The 16,644-nt window shown below is 35.0% G+C and overlaps 1 protein-coding gene across 6 annotated transcripts in view; it reads left to right on the forward strand.

Moving 5' to 3' along the window:
* Positions 1-16,644, forward strand: part of LOC145246116 (CTD small phosphatase-like protein 3) — a 203,397-nt gene that overhangs the window by 163,578 nt on the left and 23,175 nt on the right. For 4 of the 6 annotated variants that reach the window (XM_080107952.1, XM_080107955.1, XM_080107953.1 and 1 more), the window contains one exon: positions 15,910-15,990. In XM_080107952.1, coding sequence (XP_079964078.1) covers positions 15,910-15,990 — 81 coding nt within the window. Of the gene's footprint in view, positions 1-8,975; positions 9,105-15,909; positions 15,991-16,644 lie in introns of all 6 variants that reach the window. The other 2 variants (XM_080107950.1, XM_080107951.1) reach the window with 1 other exon arrangement.

Consider the following 16,644-nt stretch of genomic DNA (forward strand, 5'->3'; position numbering starts at 1 on the left):
GCATGTGACATTATTTACGACAATGTTAGAAACATATATGTTAAACTTATAAGCAATTATAATTACGAGCAAAAATAGGTTCTCTCTGGTTGATTTTTTTATAAGTATATATGATGAACGAGCATACACTATACTAACCCCACCTCCCGATGATGTCATGGTACGGAATATATCATGACAACAAAACATACATTACCCCCCCCCCATCCCCCCCAAAAAGGGGTAGGTAATGTGTGAGAGGATGCACTCTTCTCAGCAAACCAGATATGCCCCCCCCTCTCCCCCGCAAACAAATAAAGTAGGATTTTGTCCTTTTCTGTACTGATAAGTCACAACTTACCAAGGTCTATGTTGTAGTTAGCTGGGAAGCAGCATTGTTGTAGTTTGTTCTACAAACGAGTAGTTCTTGAAAGAAGCTTTGCTCCTGGAAGTTCAGTTTAGTTTTAGGTACAGATAGAGTGTTTGCGTGTGTTTCTAGGGAAATACGTTTCTTCAATTATATTTCACCTTTTATTTATACCAATCCTTTTATTTATACCAATCCTTTTATTTATACCAATCCTTTTATTTATGAAGTTCAATGTAAATACAGAGCATACAAAAATAAATGACAAAAGTCTATATTCCAAATTTAGAGACATTGTCCATCTTACCGTTTATTTCTTTAAACATGTTAAAATGTTCAGTTCTTGAGAGCACCTGTTTCGTAGTGCAGATTCATTCATGTAATTATGTCAATTTTTGAATTTATTCTACCCATAACTTATCAGAAGCAAAGGAACTCATCAAAGAAATAAAAGAAAATAAAAGAATATGGACATGATCGCAACTTCACTTCTTATTTTTGGATTTTGTAACATGCCCATATTCCATATTCTGCATGTGACATCATTTACGACAATGTTAGAGACATATGTTAAACTTATAAGCAATTATAATTACGAGCAAAATGTGTTCTCTCTGGTTGATTTTTTTATAAGTATATATGATAAACGAACATATACTATACTAACCATCTTACTGTTAATTAATTTTTTTTTTTTTTTAAGTATGTTAAAATGTTTTGTAGCGCAGAATCAATCGTTCATGTAATTATGTCAATTTTTGAATTTGTTCCACCCGTAACTCATCAGAAGAAAAGAAACTCATCAAATTTAAAAGAAAATAAAGGAATCGCAACTCCACTTCTGATTTTCGGACGAAGTTGAGGAGTTCTCTTTCTTAGATATGTGCGCATCTGTTTTTCCCTCATGTTTTTTATAGAGCATTGTATCATCAGCAAATATGCCCATCTCAGACACAATCTTATCAGAGAAGTCGTTTACCTTGTTCTATTCCCCCCTCCTCCATCAACTTTTTAAAAAAATTTTATCTATGGCGCTTGTACACTATTGGGACGAAATTTCGGAAATCCTAAAACTGAATTTCACATGAAAACAATGGTATCTATGTATCACTCGTATTTTTAAGATGATTATATCCAAAAATTACGAAAATCAATAAGGTAGAAAATTATTTATTAAAGAAAATAAAAATTGAATTTGGTGAAAACAAAGACACAGGAGAGTTCAAAAGGGATTGAAATTTTCCGTTTTGATTTAAACAAGATGGCGGGAATTTTTCACCTACTAACACGATTAAAGTTGTTTTGTTTAATAATTCAGTCATATTGAGGTAATTTCGACTGCATAATTTGGAAGCTACCATTGTAACTTATTAGAATTGACAAAAAAAAACCGGCGGAAACTATTGTTTTTATCTGAAAACTTCATTTATCGACTAAAAAATCCTGTCCCAATTCTGTAGAAGCACTTTATCTGTTTTAAACAAAATTATTCATAACATAACTCAAAACATTTACAAATCAAACATGCTAGTTGTATGAAATTTATTTATGAGAAAATTTGGACAAAGTAAGAAATAAAAACCCTCGCCAGCTTCACTTAGAAAAGTGCAAATTGCGGGTGACATTTGTTTAACCTTCACCTTGGCATGTTACAGTGGATTTTCACGGCCAAGAGTTTTTTTTTTTTTTATATATTTACACAACTTTTAATTAACCTTTGGATCAATATTTTTATTTAAAAAAATAAATAAAAAAATAAAAATAAATAATAATAATAATGAGATATATTATTTATTTTGCGACCAAAATTGATTTTTTTTTTTTTCTGGAGAGTACGTCTATTTTAATAAATTTTTAATAAAACTATTTAGACCAAAATTTGGTTTAATATTTTTTACCAAATGAAAAATTACAATTAAAAAGTTGATTTTTATGGATATCTGTGTGTGTTTTGAATGAATATTACATTTAAAATTGTCACTGGCAAAAAAAAAAAATTATAAATAAACACACTATTGGTCGCAAATAAATATTACTCGTTGTTGTTGCTATTTTTTTAAATTTATTTATTTATTTAACTAAAAAAAAAATTTTTTTTAAAGGAGTCACCACTTATCAAGGCCCAGAGGCCACTCGAGGATAAGGCTTAATAAGTGTACAGTGGTCAATGGGGCAATGTCGTAGTAATTGTTAGTAGTGGAAATTTGGTAAATTGGATTACTTAAGGGGAACGGCTCATCAAGAATTTGTTTATGTTGGACTTGAAGATGACCATAAGCAGCTGAAAAGCAGGCAAATGGAAGAGAATTCCACAGGCGTGCAGTTCTAAGAAAGAAACTTTGTTCATGGAATCTATGTTTAGGTTTAGGTACGGATAAAGAGTGGGGGAAATTATTATCAATCCAAAGATTAATTAGAATTGTGTAAATATATTTAAAAAAAAAATGCACTCTTGGTCAGAAAAAATCCACTTGAACGTGCCAAGGTGAAAGTTAAACTGATGTCACCCGAAATCTGTCCCTTTCATTCCCTACTTCGTCCGAAAATTTAGATGCACAATCCAAAAATGAGTTTTAGATTTTTATGCATCTGCAATGCATCATCTCAAACTTTAATAAAAATGTATCCAAAAGCTGATGGTCACCACCACGACAACTGTTTATTTAATTTTAATTTTATCTACACCAAAAGAATTAAGAGGATTGATATGCAGGCTTTACTGTTCGTAATGTATATGATACAGGGCGTTATGTTGTGAGTGAAAGTCACGTTTACAGGTGATTTTTTTACAAGTGACGATTAGAAAAACTCCAATCTCTGGTCCCTCCTCGCCAATCTTTCACGAAAAACACCCGTCTAGCCGAATCCACTGTGAAAAATTTCCCCCACTCTTTATCTGTGCCTAAATCAAAACGTAGATTCCATGAACAAAGCTTCTTTCTTAGAACTGCACGCCTGTGGAACTCTGTTCCGTCTGCCTGCTTCCCACCTGACTACAACTTGGATGTCTTCAAGTCCAACGTTAACAAATTCCTAATGAACCGCCCTCTTAAGTAAACACTTCATTAAATCTCCACACTAACGTAATGTACTTGCAATAACCCTTACCCTGAGTGGCTTTCGGTCCTTGATAAGTGGTGACCACCGTGTAAAAAAAAAAAAGAAAAAAAAAAAAGAAATAAAATAAAACCTTTTGGCAATTGTTTTTTTTTTTTTTTTTTTTTTTTTTTTTCACTGACAATCTTCCAAAGCTCATGAGTGAAAAATGTCTTTTCAACCTTTTTTGTTTAAATAAAACAAGCAAAGTCAAATTATTTAAATAATAATCTATGTATTACTACGATAGCGTGTGTATTATTTTCTGTGTCATGCTTACATCCGGGTCGTTTAATTTTTATGTACTTTCAATTTTAATTTTACCAAGAATTCTTCATAAGTTTTGGTTTTGATTATAGCTAATGTCACTCCAATCATCTATTTTTTTAAAATAATTTTACCAAGAATTCTTCATAAGTTTCGGTTTTGATTATAGCTGAACGAACTAAAGTTATATATAAATATATTTTTTTACTTTTGAAATCGCAACTTTATAACATATAAAAATCGATAGAACATTAACTCTATAATAATATATACGAAATCTGCAAGAATTAAAATATATTTAAGCATATTTTATGACCTGGCTATGCCGGGCATCCCTGCTAGCTTAGATAAATACTATTTGTTTCCACCTGTGTTTGTTTACTGCAGTCCTACAGTGTCTTGTTCTGATCCAGTTTGCGGCTACCCCCTGCTTCCGACTATTTGTAGCAAAACCTGGGAGACGCAAAATTGGGCCTTCAATGATGTTCCCTCCTTTATTAGTACTGTTTCTCCATTCCTACGTTTCAACTGGGTGGAAATTTTTGATTTTTGATTTGTAGAAGAGCTTTCGTGACTTGAGTCTGGGGGTATCTGGGGCATCTTTTATAATTTTAAAAGACTAATACTTAAAGGATTACAGACAATAAATGGAATGCAGATGATGGACTGCATGCAGGTAGAATTTGGTTACTTAAGAGGACGACTATATCAAAGCGTCTCCATTTACTCTGAATATCTACTCAATGCTAACATCAGTATATTACATATGAATTAGTCCCCTGTGAAATTTCCACAGGTCCCGCTAGTAATAATAATAATAATAATTAATAATAATAATTAATAATAATAGAATAATATACTCAGTTGTTTTTTTTTTAATGAAGGCTGTTAAAAAAAAACATTTGAAGAAAATTTGAATGTTTATATTTTCAAGTCTCAACATAAAATTTAATACTTATTTAAAATGTAACACTTATTTAAAAAAAATAAAGAAAAATCTTTTATTATGTACTCGTCGTATGGCATAATTCATGTTGACACCGGTTCCCATTAGATCACCAAAGTTAAGCAATGTTGAGCCAGGTCAGTACTAAAATGGGTGACCATTTAGGAATTCCAAGTGCTGTATATGCTCTCTGCTTATCTCAGCATTGTTTCCAATTAGCTAGCACTTCTCCTTGCCACTGGACTCAAGCTGTGCCGATTCAGGAGCGGTGTGGGTGAAGATTGCACAACCCTTGCCTCACAATTACACGCATAGATACTCTTACATGGGAGTATCCATTGTCTCTTGAGACTGAACAGAGGCATCGGCTCATTACAAAACAAAGATGTCATATTCCAAAAATCATGTATTTGGCTACTAAACATGAATATTTAGTTGTTTGAGGTCAACTAAAGACAAATTTGTCTGTAGAGCCCTGTGTTAAATCAATAGATGACCTGTTAGCATTTTGCTGTGATAAATAAATGTGGGGGGAACCACCCTTTAAATGAACTCAACCGCCTTCCATATATACCAGTACTCTTAATGATCCCAGGTAGGGCTCTAGTTCCAGAGTTTACTTCATGTGCTCTGTGGAACGCAAACACTCTTTTCATTCTGTAACCCTTTGTTGGTCTTTTATTAATAAACGTCTTGATTTACAGGCGGGCAGATAAAAGACAAGGCTATTAAGCCAGATATTGTAATATAGAACAAGCTCGAAAGAACTGCGTTTATTATCGATGTCACAGTCACAAATGATTTTGGCCTTAATACAGCTGAACGGGAACAGATAAAATATCAGGATGTAAAAAATGATCTAAAAACGATATGGTCTCTGAAAGAAATAAACGTTATACTGGTTGTGATAGGAGAAACTGGCTTAATAAAAAAGAATCTTCAGAAATACTTAGAAACAATCCCTGGAAGACCAAGCTGTAAGGAAACACAAATAGCAGCCATAAAGGTAACAGCGTCTATTCTTCAAAGAGCTCTCCGATATAAATTTAAATCATAACGGAATCAAGTGTTAGTTCCAGGAGGGATTAACCCCTTGACTGAAGTAAAATAAATTTTTAAAAAGTTCTGTTTCTATTGTGGCTGATCCAGAGCCATAACAATAAATTAAAAAAATAACATGAAGATATAGTTTGCTTGAAGCATTGTGTATAGTGTGAAAAGAGTTGTGTTTGAAGGTAATGACGACGTCGTGTCTTGTAGAAAAGAGTACTCAGTGATGTAAATAGAATGATGACAATATGTAAATATTTCAAATATTTTCAATTATAAAATATTAACCACCATGATGTGTCAAATCAGGATAGTATTAAGTTTTCAAATTTTCAAGGTATATCTTATCTTCAGGAAGAAAAAAATTATGCACGATCACTCACAGATTCGCATAGTTGGTAAATTATTTCTGAGATGTTGATCGACGCTTGTGATTGCTTAAAAAAAGATTTGCATTTATCGAGATTATTGATTAGGAATTAGTCACCACAATATCACGTTTACTCTAGAAGTTTTCTTGGAAACTATTGGGCTGATCTGACTGAAATTTTGTATAGACCTTTGTTATTATAAGGTGCAGCTAGTTAAGTATCCGTTCTATGCACAATAAGATATGAATAGGAAATAATACGGGTCAGTCACCACAATACCACATTTTCTCTAGAAGTTTTCTTGGAAACTGCTGGCCTAACTGAAATTTTGTATGGATCTTTGTTATGATATAAATTATTTATTAATTAGATTATTTGTTAGCAAGTAGGTTTTCTTACAACAGGTATGAAATAGTGAGAGTTATTATAAGTAATTTATCATTATCTCCTTTCCCTGTCTCGTAAAAATTGTGGGTTGTTGATTGTAAATAGTTTAGTGATATACAAAAGAAGTTGGTTTCATTTAAGAAATTTTTTCAGTAAATTTTTTTTTATTAAACCATTTTGATTAACTATTGTTAATATTAATGAAGCTATTCTATATATGTAATAGAACAACAAATTTACAAATGTATAACACGAGGCATTTATTTATTATGCTTTGTTTAAACAAATTAGTCATTCAAAGAACTCTATTAATTGTTCATTTTTACTATATATACATATATATATATATGTATGTATTGCAACGTCTTGTCAGACGAGTGCCACTCCCTCAGACACTTAGTCCATGAGCCCAAAAGTAACTTCCATCTCCACAGGACCATTTTAATAGACAAATGCCTGAAGGAGTATCTATACACAGATGATGTTACAGAGTCTTAGCTTTGTATGACAGCTAAGTCTCTCTCTCTCGGTGCAAAATGTTGAGATCCAGCAACAAGCAAGAGCAAGATAGCCAGCAACAAGTTAAACTGCAGACCAGGTTAATGCGGTTACTGGTCTCCCGCTTTATGTTTTTTTTTAAATCAGAGATTTGTTTCTCCTAGAAAGGCTGCCTTTACCACGGCTTACGGGAGCCCTCTCCACCCCAACACACACACACACACACACATACATACACACTAACACACACGGTGCTAGTTGGCCGTTGATCCCGAAAAAGGGTTCATTTGCCCTTTGGAAGGTCTTGTTTTTAATCCTTCAGGGAAACTAGCCACCCTCCTCACCAAACAAGTCTGGTGGGGGAACCAGTTTAGTTGCCAGTGATCCGACCATGAGGCAGGTAGTACTGGGTTACATGGTACCAGTAGCATATGATATGACCTGACATGATATATATATATACATACATACATACATACATAATTTAAGTATTTAAATTTTATGATTTGAAAAGGTTAATCTTCAAATATAGAAATTTTTGTTGTTTTGAAAACGACGAATACAATTGAATAAATCTATTTACTTAACCCATGAGTTTTCAATGTTTATTCATCTCCTCAGAAGAAAAATATTAGCAAATATTTTTATTGGTTTGCACCTTATTTGCTAAAAGCAATTAACATAGAAAATTAAAGTTATTAAATTTAAAAAGAAAACATTTAAGATACATAGAATAAGGGAAATGGACTTTGAGGCAGAAGAAGGATATTAAAATTTAAATCCAGAATGAATGCTAAATCATTAAATGGAGAATCCTGGTAGTAAGCAGGTAAGGAAATCCAACGTGTCTTGTAATCATTCCAAGGTGCTAGGAAATTTGGAGGAAATATGGTGGCATGTGATTGTTGCGTGCCAGGGAGGAAGGTGGAGATAGTGTTATTATGTACTAATTTGGAAAGAAAATGCTAATTCCGCAAGGAATCTATTTAAAAAAAAAAATTGTCTGTGTGTATGTCCAGAGAGAGGACTGGGTACATAAGAAAGTGGGGGTGGAAATAATGGAGATAGAGAAGAGTAAAGAGATAGCGGTTTTAATAGAGATATCTATTTATCTATCTGCTCGGGTTCCTTGCCCAGACCAATGTGACTCTCTCTCTTCAGATTTCCCAGTCTTCTATCAGCTCCTCAGGATCACAGTTGGCGTTATGCGCAATTTGCTGGATGTATGTGGATCTAGGTTTTCTTAGACTCGGTGCATGTGGAATCCACAACAATACATTTCTCACCAGCTTTTGCTTGCTCCTCTGGCAACGACCAGCAAATCATAGACATGATGGTAGTAGATATGGCGGTAGGTTGCTAGGTTTCTGGTAATTCTGCTGCTACTGTGATTTGTCACGTTGACACACCGGTTCTCGCCAGATCACCGAAGTTAAGCAACATTGAGCCTACCCAGTACCAGATGGGTGACCATTTGGGAAGGCGAGGCGCTGTATGTACCGCGAGGTAAAATACCAGGTTGAGAAACTGGCGTGGTCTAGCCTTCTCTCAAGGGTAGATGGGACTCTTTATGGTAGCCACCCCATCTAGTGATGGCATCACGATAAGAAATACCCTCGATACCCCTGGCGGAGCATCAAGTATTCAGCTACCAACAAGATTTGAATTACACTACAAACTCGTGTGGTGAGTTTAATCTCGGCTGCGGCCATGCTGGATGGATGGACTGTGATTTTTTATTATAGTCATACCAACGTCAGTGACGATCAGCAGATCTTGAACTTCTACGACAATCTTTCAAGAATAGTGCGCTCAGTCCCCAGACATAATTAATCGAGGTATATTACACTTATACCCCGGGTTGCCCTTCTAAGTATTATATGAAGCTCTCTAAATATATGCTCTTTCCTGTCTGCATGCTAAATGTTGCCCCCCCCCTCTCCCCATGATAGTCTGATGGCCGCTTAAATCTTCATTAGAAAAGATGAAAAGAAACCGAAACTTGTTGTTCCAGGTAACAGTCCCCGAAAAGGTGTTTTGAATGTGTCGAAAGAGAACAGCCACAATCCGATCAGCCCACCCAGAACCACCTTCTATGGCACCATGTTCTCTCCAAAGTACCAGTACTGTGGCAACCCTAATGGTATGTTAACAGCTCCACCCCCTTTTATTTATTGGATCTTTTTAGAATTAGACGTAATAAAAAAAAACAATTACAGAAAAGTCTTTATAATCTCAAGGAACAAAGGTGTCATATTCCAAAAATCATGTAAATTGGTCGTTTTCTTTTTTTTTACTAAGAAAATCTAAATTGATGATTTCCAGCAATTAAAAAAAGTTTTAATTATTTTGAACACAGATAGAATCTCGGTATTCGAATAGAGTTGTCGTTCTTAAATTTTACCACATTCTGAAACAACGTCTTAAAAAACGACCCTGGTGTCTAACTCTGTCCTGTGGGGAGGCATTGTAAATAGGACAACGTCTTGTCATGAATTTGATTTGTTCAGTTAAAAAGAAAAGACTACTTGATCAATTTACGTGACTTTTGGAATATGACATCTTTGTTTCATGACGGGTACACATGTCATAAAGATTTGTCTGTATGTTCTGTATATCTTTTCTTTTTTTCTTTTTCTTTTTTTTTTATTTTATTTTAATTAGGTTGAATACTAAATAAGAACCTATTTATTTTTTCATTGATTTCCATTTTTAAATATGATGCTAGGATATTCACACTTACAAAGTTCCTTTATATAAAAAGTAACGTTTCCTTTGCATCTACGTACACATTACAATGGCCTCCTTAAAGAATGTTAAAATTTATGTTCTTTGTACGTATTATTCGGACCACTGTTCTCACTTTGAGTGTCATTTTACACTGTTACATAGCGTGGACGGCTGTATGCAAATATTGAATTGTGAGCAAAATGACGTCACAGTAAGAAAAAAGAAGCTTATAAAAATGAGAGAGAGTAGGTTTGAGAAGAGGATCACATTAGAGATGTGGATGACATTCGAGAGCATGTTCCAGAAAACAATCACGTGTGGGATATCACAGCGGTCACAAGAGACTGAGGAAAGAATTGTTGTACAACAACAAAAAAAAAAAAAACGAGTTGAAGTTGGTTTCTATTTTGCGGCTGAGGCTAAAGCATGGTTCCCGGACAACGTTACATCACAACATTTGAGCCGATGTGATCTCCGACTTGCTTCAACTTTTATTGAAAAAAATCAATTCAGATAACTTGATTATGTAGGAGAACTGACATCTATTCAATGTAGATGCCTTCAGCCTCAATCACCGCCTCAGTATGAGCCCGGAACTGGGAGCATGCCTTTTCCACAAGCACCGCCGGGAGCTTGGTGAATACTCGGCCACCTGATTGCACCAGGGATCACCACACTCTTCAGCACATTCAGCTACACTTTGGTGTTGACTTTTGAGCCGACTTCGAAAATGTGACGTGGCATGATGTGCCTCTCACTTGAAAACATTCCGATGACCCTAACCGTGGCCGGAAACTTCATTGAGCTGTGCCCTCAAGCATTGAACCGTTCAGATTTGAATGTTGAGGGTGCTGGCAATGGTCCTGTTGTCATAACTTAGATCAGTAAAGAGCATGAGTTGTACAGCAGCGTATCTCTAATCTCGTTCGTTGAACATTGTGTCGCTTTCATACATGATAGAGGGCTCTTATCGCTCTTGAGATTTGTCTGCAACAATAAAACAAAAAAAAAAAAAAAAAACACTAAAACGGTTTTCATCAAATGGAAATGGAATCATGTCGTCTTTCCTAGGATGGCAATTTTATCATTCCATATCTATAATCTTTCTGTCAAAATTGAGACTGTCGAATTCAGGGAATCTGCACTGAATTTCAGAACAGTACCTTTTATTTAGTCCATGAGGGTAGCATATTCTTGTTCTGTCAGCCACAAGTAATTCGCAATTTTATTCTTGGTATCGCCCACACTGAGGATTGATCATTCAACCTCCAGAAGAGTGTAACTTACAACTGAATTTGACCTAATACTTTATCCACTATGCCAGAAGTCGTTATGGAGAATTCTCGTATGACTTTTGGATAGATATAGATAATGGACACTCCTGTAAGGATAGCTGCCCGTGTAATTGTGAGACAAGAGTTGTGCAATCTCCAGCCACACCTCTCTTGAATTGGCACTACTTGGGTCCAGTGGCAAGTAGATTGATGAAATAATGCAAAGAAGTGGAGAGAACATGCAGCACCTGGAATTCCCAAATGGTCACCCAGTTTAATTCTGACTAGGCTCAATGTTGCTTAACTGCAGTGATCTGACGGAAACTGGTGTATCAACATAAATATGTTGTTAACAATATATTCCTTAGTATTATGAGGATGTTCTAAGTCTTACGTTAGATTTTTTTTTTTTATATATATAAATTCAACTAATACTAAATTTTGATAGCCATGAAAATTGCATTTTTAGTTCTGTTTTTCTTTATTTCTTTTGGCTTAATGGTTTGTATAAGTTGTATAATGAGACTAGTAACAGTAGTATCACTATTTTTTAGCCAGTCTGAGAAATTATCTTCAGATAGGTAGGCTGTCGCATAGCCTCTTTCCAGTCTGGTGACTGAACAGTGTAGGATCAGGTGGGCTATGTTCTTGGCGGGGGGGGGGGGATTCTTTTGCACTTTGGGCAGAGTAAGGAGTCTATTTGGCTCCACCTGTGTTTGTTTACTGCAGTCCTACAGTGTCGGTCCTCGATATGATCTTAAACTATATCCAGTGGTGAGGCCCCAGCTTGTGGGCTTTGGGGAGTGTGGAGCCATCCTTTAATTACCATTGCTCCCAGGTCCACTCTGACCCAGAGTGGTAGTACCTGTTAGGGTCCCAATTATGGGTTAAATAGAAACCGACGTGAAAACAACAAATATATTCTATTAAAAAAATTTTTCTTCAAAATCTTTGGATTTGGCATTAAATAACCCGAAAAGGGTTGATATGCCGTAAAACAAAAACAACCAACCTACAGTGTCTTGTTCTAATCCAGTTTGCGGCTACCCACTGCTTTCTACTATTTGTAGCAAAACTTGGGAGATGCAAAATTGGGTCTTCAATGATGTTCCCTTCTTTATGAGTACTGTTTCTCCATTCCTCCTTCTACGTCTCAACTGGGTGGAAATTTTTGATTTTTGATTTGTAGAAGAGCTTTCGTGACTTGAGTCTGGGGTATGTGGGGCATCTTTTAAAATTTTAAAAGACTAATACTTAAAGGATTACAGACGATAAATGGAATGCAGATGATGGACTGTATGCGGGTAGAATTTAGTTACTTAAGAGGACGACTTAATAAGATATTGCTAAAACATTGGATTTAAAAATGGTCATAGACAAAGAAGGTGTGTGAAAATCGGCGATAGGCAGAACCTATCTGGTTCCGTCAGCCACAAGTAATTCTACTTATGAAGCAATTTAGGTTTGCAAACCAGGAATTTGTAAGTCACCAGCTCTAGGAAGGTTGTCCAATATAACTGAGGAGGCCTCCCTCCCCAAGTTTTGATATCAGTTTTCCTTCTCTTAAATGAGTGACCTGACAAGATCTACAGGTCCATCACTCCGAGAGGAGTAACCATGCACCTGGTTTTTATACCAGGTATTTCTGCGCATCGCATTGATGAACATAACGAGTATCTTACTTAAAGTTTTTTTCTATTCTAAATAAATAAGCACAGGATTGGAGATAGATTCCCCTCTAATATTAAGAAGAAATCATGCATCTATTAAGTACTAGCATTTCAGTCCGGCGTTGCCCGGGTGTTTGGAGGTCAATTTTTTAAAACTTTGACCCCTATTATGACCCCTTAACATTTATTGTTTTGGGCTCAAATCAAGTTATTAAGTTAGATCCATATCCAAGGAACCTATATCTAAAATTTCAATTGTTTATACCCAAAATTGGCAGAGGAGTTTGGTAGAGTTCTCAAAGGTCAAATCGTTGAACTTTGACCCCTTAACAGACAAATTTCTGGCCGAAAACCGATTACAAAGATTTTCCCAAATCTCAGTACTCTGTATATCAAATTTTGAATCTGTACACTTAAAATTTACAGAGTTATTGCGTAGGGAAATGTACACACACACACACGTTCACTTTTATAGATATATAGATACATTGTGAGAGACCCCATCTATTTTAGTAATTAATTTGTTTTTGAATAAATAAATAGGATTATTAATAAGTACCTGGATATGTAAGAAAATACAAAGCAAAGAAACGAAAGAAATAGTGGGATTAGATCTATATATAGAAGTTACACACAACATGGATAGATAGATGCATTTAACTTGTTCTTCGAGCGACCCATGTTGGTCTAGTTAAAAGACCAGTGTCTCCACGTGGAATGAATTGGGGTGCAAAGATTACCATCTATTTCAGAGCAGTAAAATGAAAGGAGGGTCTCCCTTATGAGCCAAATGTATACTTTGAACGGTCGGCCAGTAGTTTTAATATTTCCATTCTTGTATTTAATTGGAACGGTATAATTTTTTATTACTTTATTTATATTTTAAAACATACAAAGGTGATGAATGCTATAAAAATAGATGCATATTTCCAATTTCTCTATTGTATCGGTACATATATTGCTAACTTAAACAAGATGACACATTAGATGAAAATCTGGGAAAATAGATCGCACGGAATATGAAGATAGAATAAAATAAAAATAAAATTTTCAAACGACCATGTTACAATTAGCTTGAATCGGGAATCGTAAAAATCGGAACATTTGGGGGCATTGGTATCGGAATCGGAAAAATTGGTGCCTATATTTCGATGCCAAAACGATTCTTTTTGTATTTTTTTCATTTTATTTTGTTTAAAGTAAAATCTTCCATTGCTGGTAATAATGATAAAATAATAAATATTTATTGATTTTAAATTACCAGTAAAGCTAAACTCGATAGATCATCCTCCATAAGTGTATTTTTGACGGTTATGAAAATATCTGCATATTTAACATGTGTTTTTATGAAAATCGGGGGGGAGAAAACAATCTTATCGTTAAATAATTAAGAGATTTATTAAGATTCGGAATCAGTAATTGAATCAGAATTGGGAATTTAGCATGGAATTGGTAATTGAATCAGAATTGGGAATTTAGCATGGAATCAGTAATTGAATCAGAATTGGGAATTTAGCATGGAATTGGTAATTGAATCAGAATTGGGAATTTAGCATGGAATCGGGGAATAATATTGGAATCATCCCATCACTAAAAGCAGCCTGTCTTCCAGTGACAGTTCTAAGAAAAGAAATTCTGTTCATGGAATTTTCATTTAGTTTTAAGCACAGGTAAAGAATTAAAGAAACTGTTGGCAGTTGTTGCAGCTAGACGAGTATTTGTTGCACGGAGGGGACCATAAATTGTAGGCGAGTCGAGCACTTACCATGAAAGTGATGCTACAGCAGAAGTCTCTTCTGTGAGAAAGGGGGAATAAGGAGACGAAAAAGGTCCTCGCCCACTAAATTTCGGAGACGGTTTTATACCATCTTCAAAATTTAGTGGGCAATGACCTTTTCGTCTCCCTATTTCCTTTCTCATGAAAGAGACGTTGCGAGTCTGTCTCTGATCCATCGTTACTTTTATGCTCGACTGAGCTCTGATCTATGGTTCCTTCCCTGCAAAACGTTCGCAACAAATACTTGCCTGGCTGCAACAACTTCCCTCACATCCTATCAGTGTCCAGAACTAAACATGAATTCCATGGACAGAGTTTCTTTCCCAGAATTGTCCATCTCTGGAACATAATACCATGTGTCTGCTTTCCGACTAACTATAACATGGTTCTCTTTAAATTTAATATGAATAAATTCCTATTCAGCCATCCTCTAAAATAATTTAGGCCTACCCAAGTTCCACCATAACCGATCATGCTATCTCACAATCTATCTAACACTTAACCCTTATCCTAGAGTGGCCGCCAGGCCTTGATAAGTGGTGACCTTCCATGTAAAAACAAATTTTTTTTTTTAAATACACATCCGTCATATCGTTCTTATATCATTTCATCTCCATGCAACACATATTGCGTAGAATTTTAAGTAAAAACGTTCTAGCACACGAAAATATTTTTATATCTATCTATCTACATTTATATATAAACTCCTCTGGTCGATGTGTGAGGAAAAAGGTCCCTACCAAACTCCTCACTGAATATTGCTGCTAAGGAGTCAACATTGAAAATAAAAAAGTTGATCTTGGCAGGATAAATTGAATAAAGCATTACTCGTGCTGTTATTTTTGCACATGCGCAAAATCAAACATTCAAAGCTCAAAGTCGCTTAATTTTTAACCTGTTGTATCCATCTGGTGATAGCTCAGACGGTAACGATGCTAGAGATATAAATAACAACCAAAGTATATAACCTATACACACATATATAGGTTTTTAAAATATTGTACATCAAAAATTGCATAAATTGATTCAAGTAATTTTATTTTAAAGAAAATCATTTGTAAGCAAATTTGTCTTTTTTCAGTACTCCTCGCCTCCCCGTGTTAAGAATGGCTTCCTAAAATCTTGCAAGTTTAAATTATTTAGAGTTATCATCCTGGTTTCTTCAGACTGTTTTCAAGATGGCGTCGTGAGATGGTTGCTCCTCATTCATCTTAAAAATTTAATTTTTTTTATTTTTAAAATGAAATGAATTTCCATTAATTGCTTGAAAGTGAATTTTCTTTCTAAAAATAGAATGATTTTTGGAATATGATATTTCCGTTTCATCACTGGTAGGTATATCATACAAATTTTTCTTTACTTTTTTATTTATTTTTTTTTTTTTCATATGGAGCAACTCTGAAGAAACTTTTTTTTTTTTTCCCTTCAAATATGAATGTGTTGAATTTGAAGTCTTTTATTGTCACCCACGTTGCATTTTCCACTATTTAATTACAGTTGCCGATACTCTCTGTAAGAATTTGGATCTTACTGTTCCAGATGTTTTGCAAAAAGGAGAACCTGATCGAATTCCTTCATGTAAGTAATCACTAGAGCTGTGACAACAGCATATTCTTTTCATTGTTTTGACTCTCGAGTATATAGCCGACACAGTTCGACAGTTAATCAACCGAGAACCACATTAGTCTATACAAAAACATATAAGATATTAACGGATACACACTCGAGAGTCAAAATAATGAAAAGAATATGCTGTTGTCTTAGACTTAGTAATCACACTTCCGCAGATTATTAAACTCTGTGCTTTCTCTATTGTTTCTGAATTGATAATTTTAATGTTGCTGTCCGTCAGTCTAGAAGACTATAGGATTGCACCTGTAGAGGTGGTTGAACAGTTTTCTGTGATTGAATAAGCTTATTTTCGATATACATTGTCGGTTGCAAACGTCACAAGTGCATCGTGTTGATGGTCTGTTGAGTTTTGTTGACTGGCCTTCCTGAATAGTCTTTTGGTCTTTGCTCATTTTGCAATGAACCTTTCCCCAGTGATCTGCGTTGGTTACCGTTGGTCTCCAGATGTTACGGACTTTAGCTTTGGCCTCCCAGCTGATAGGGTCAATATTACATGCTTTCATGTCACGTTTGCACATGTTGGCATAGCGGAGGTGAGGACGACCATATTGCTTTTGCTAGTTCACCATAGAGAATGTCTTTGGAGATTTGCCTACTGAG

The sequence above is a fragment of the Euprymna scolopes genome, chromosome 23, assembly GCF_053919585.1.
Source record: "Euprymna scolopes isolate OS-2025 chromosome 23, ASM5391958v1, whole genome shotgun sequence".
In the NCBI taxonomy this organism is placed as follows: Eukaryota; Metazoa; Mollusca; class Cephalopoda; order Sepiida; family Sepiolidae; genus Euprymna; species Euprymna scolopes.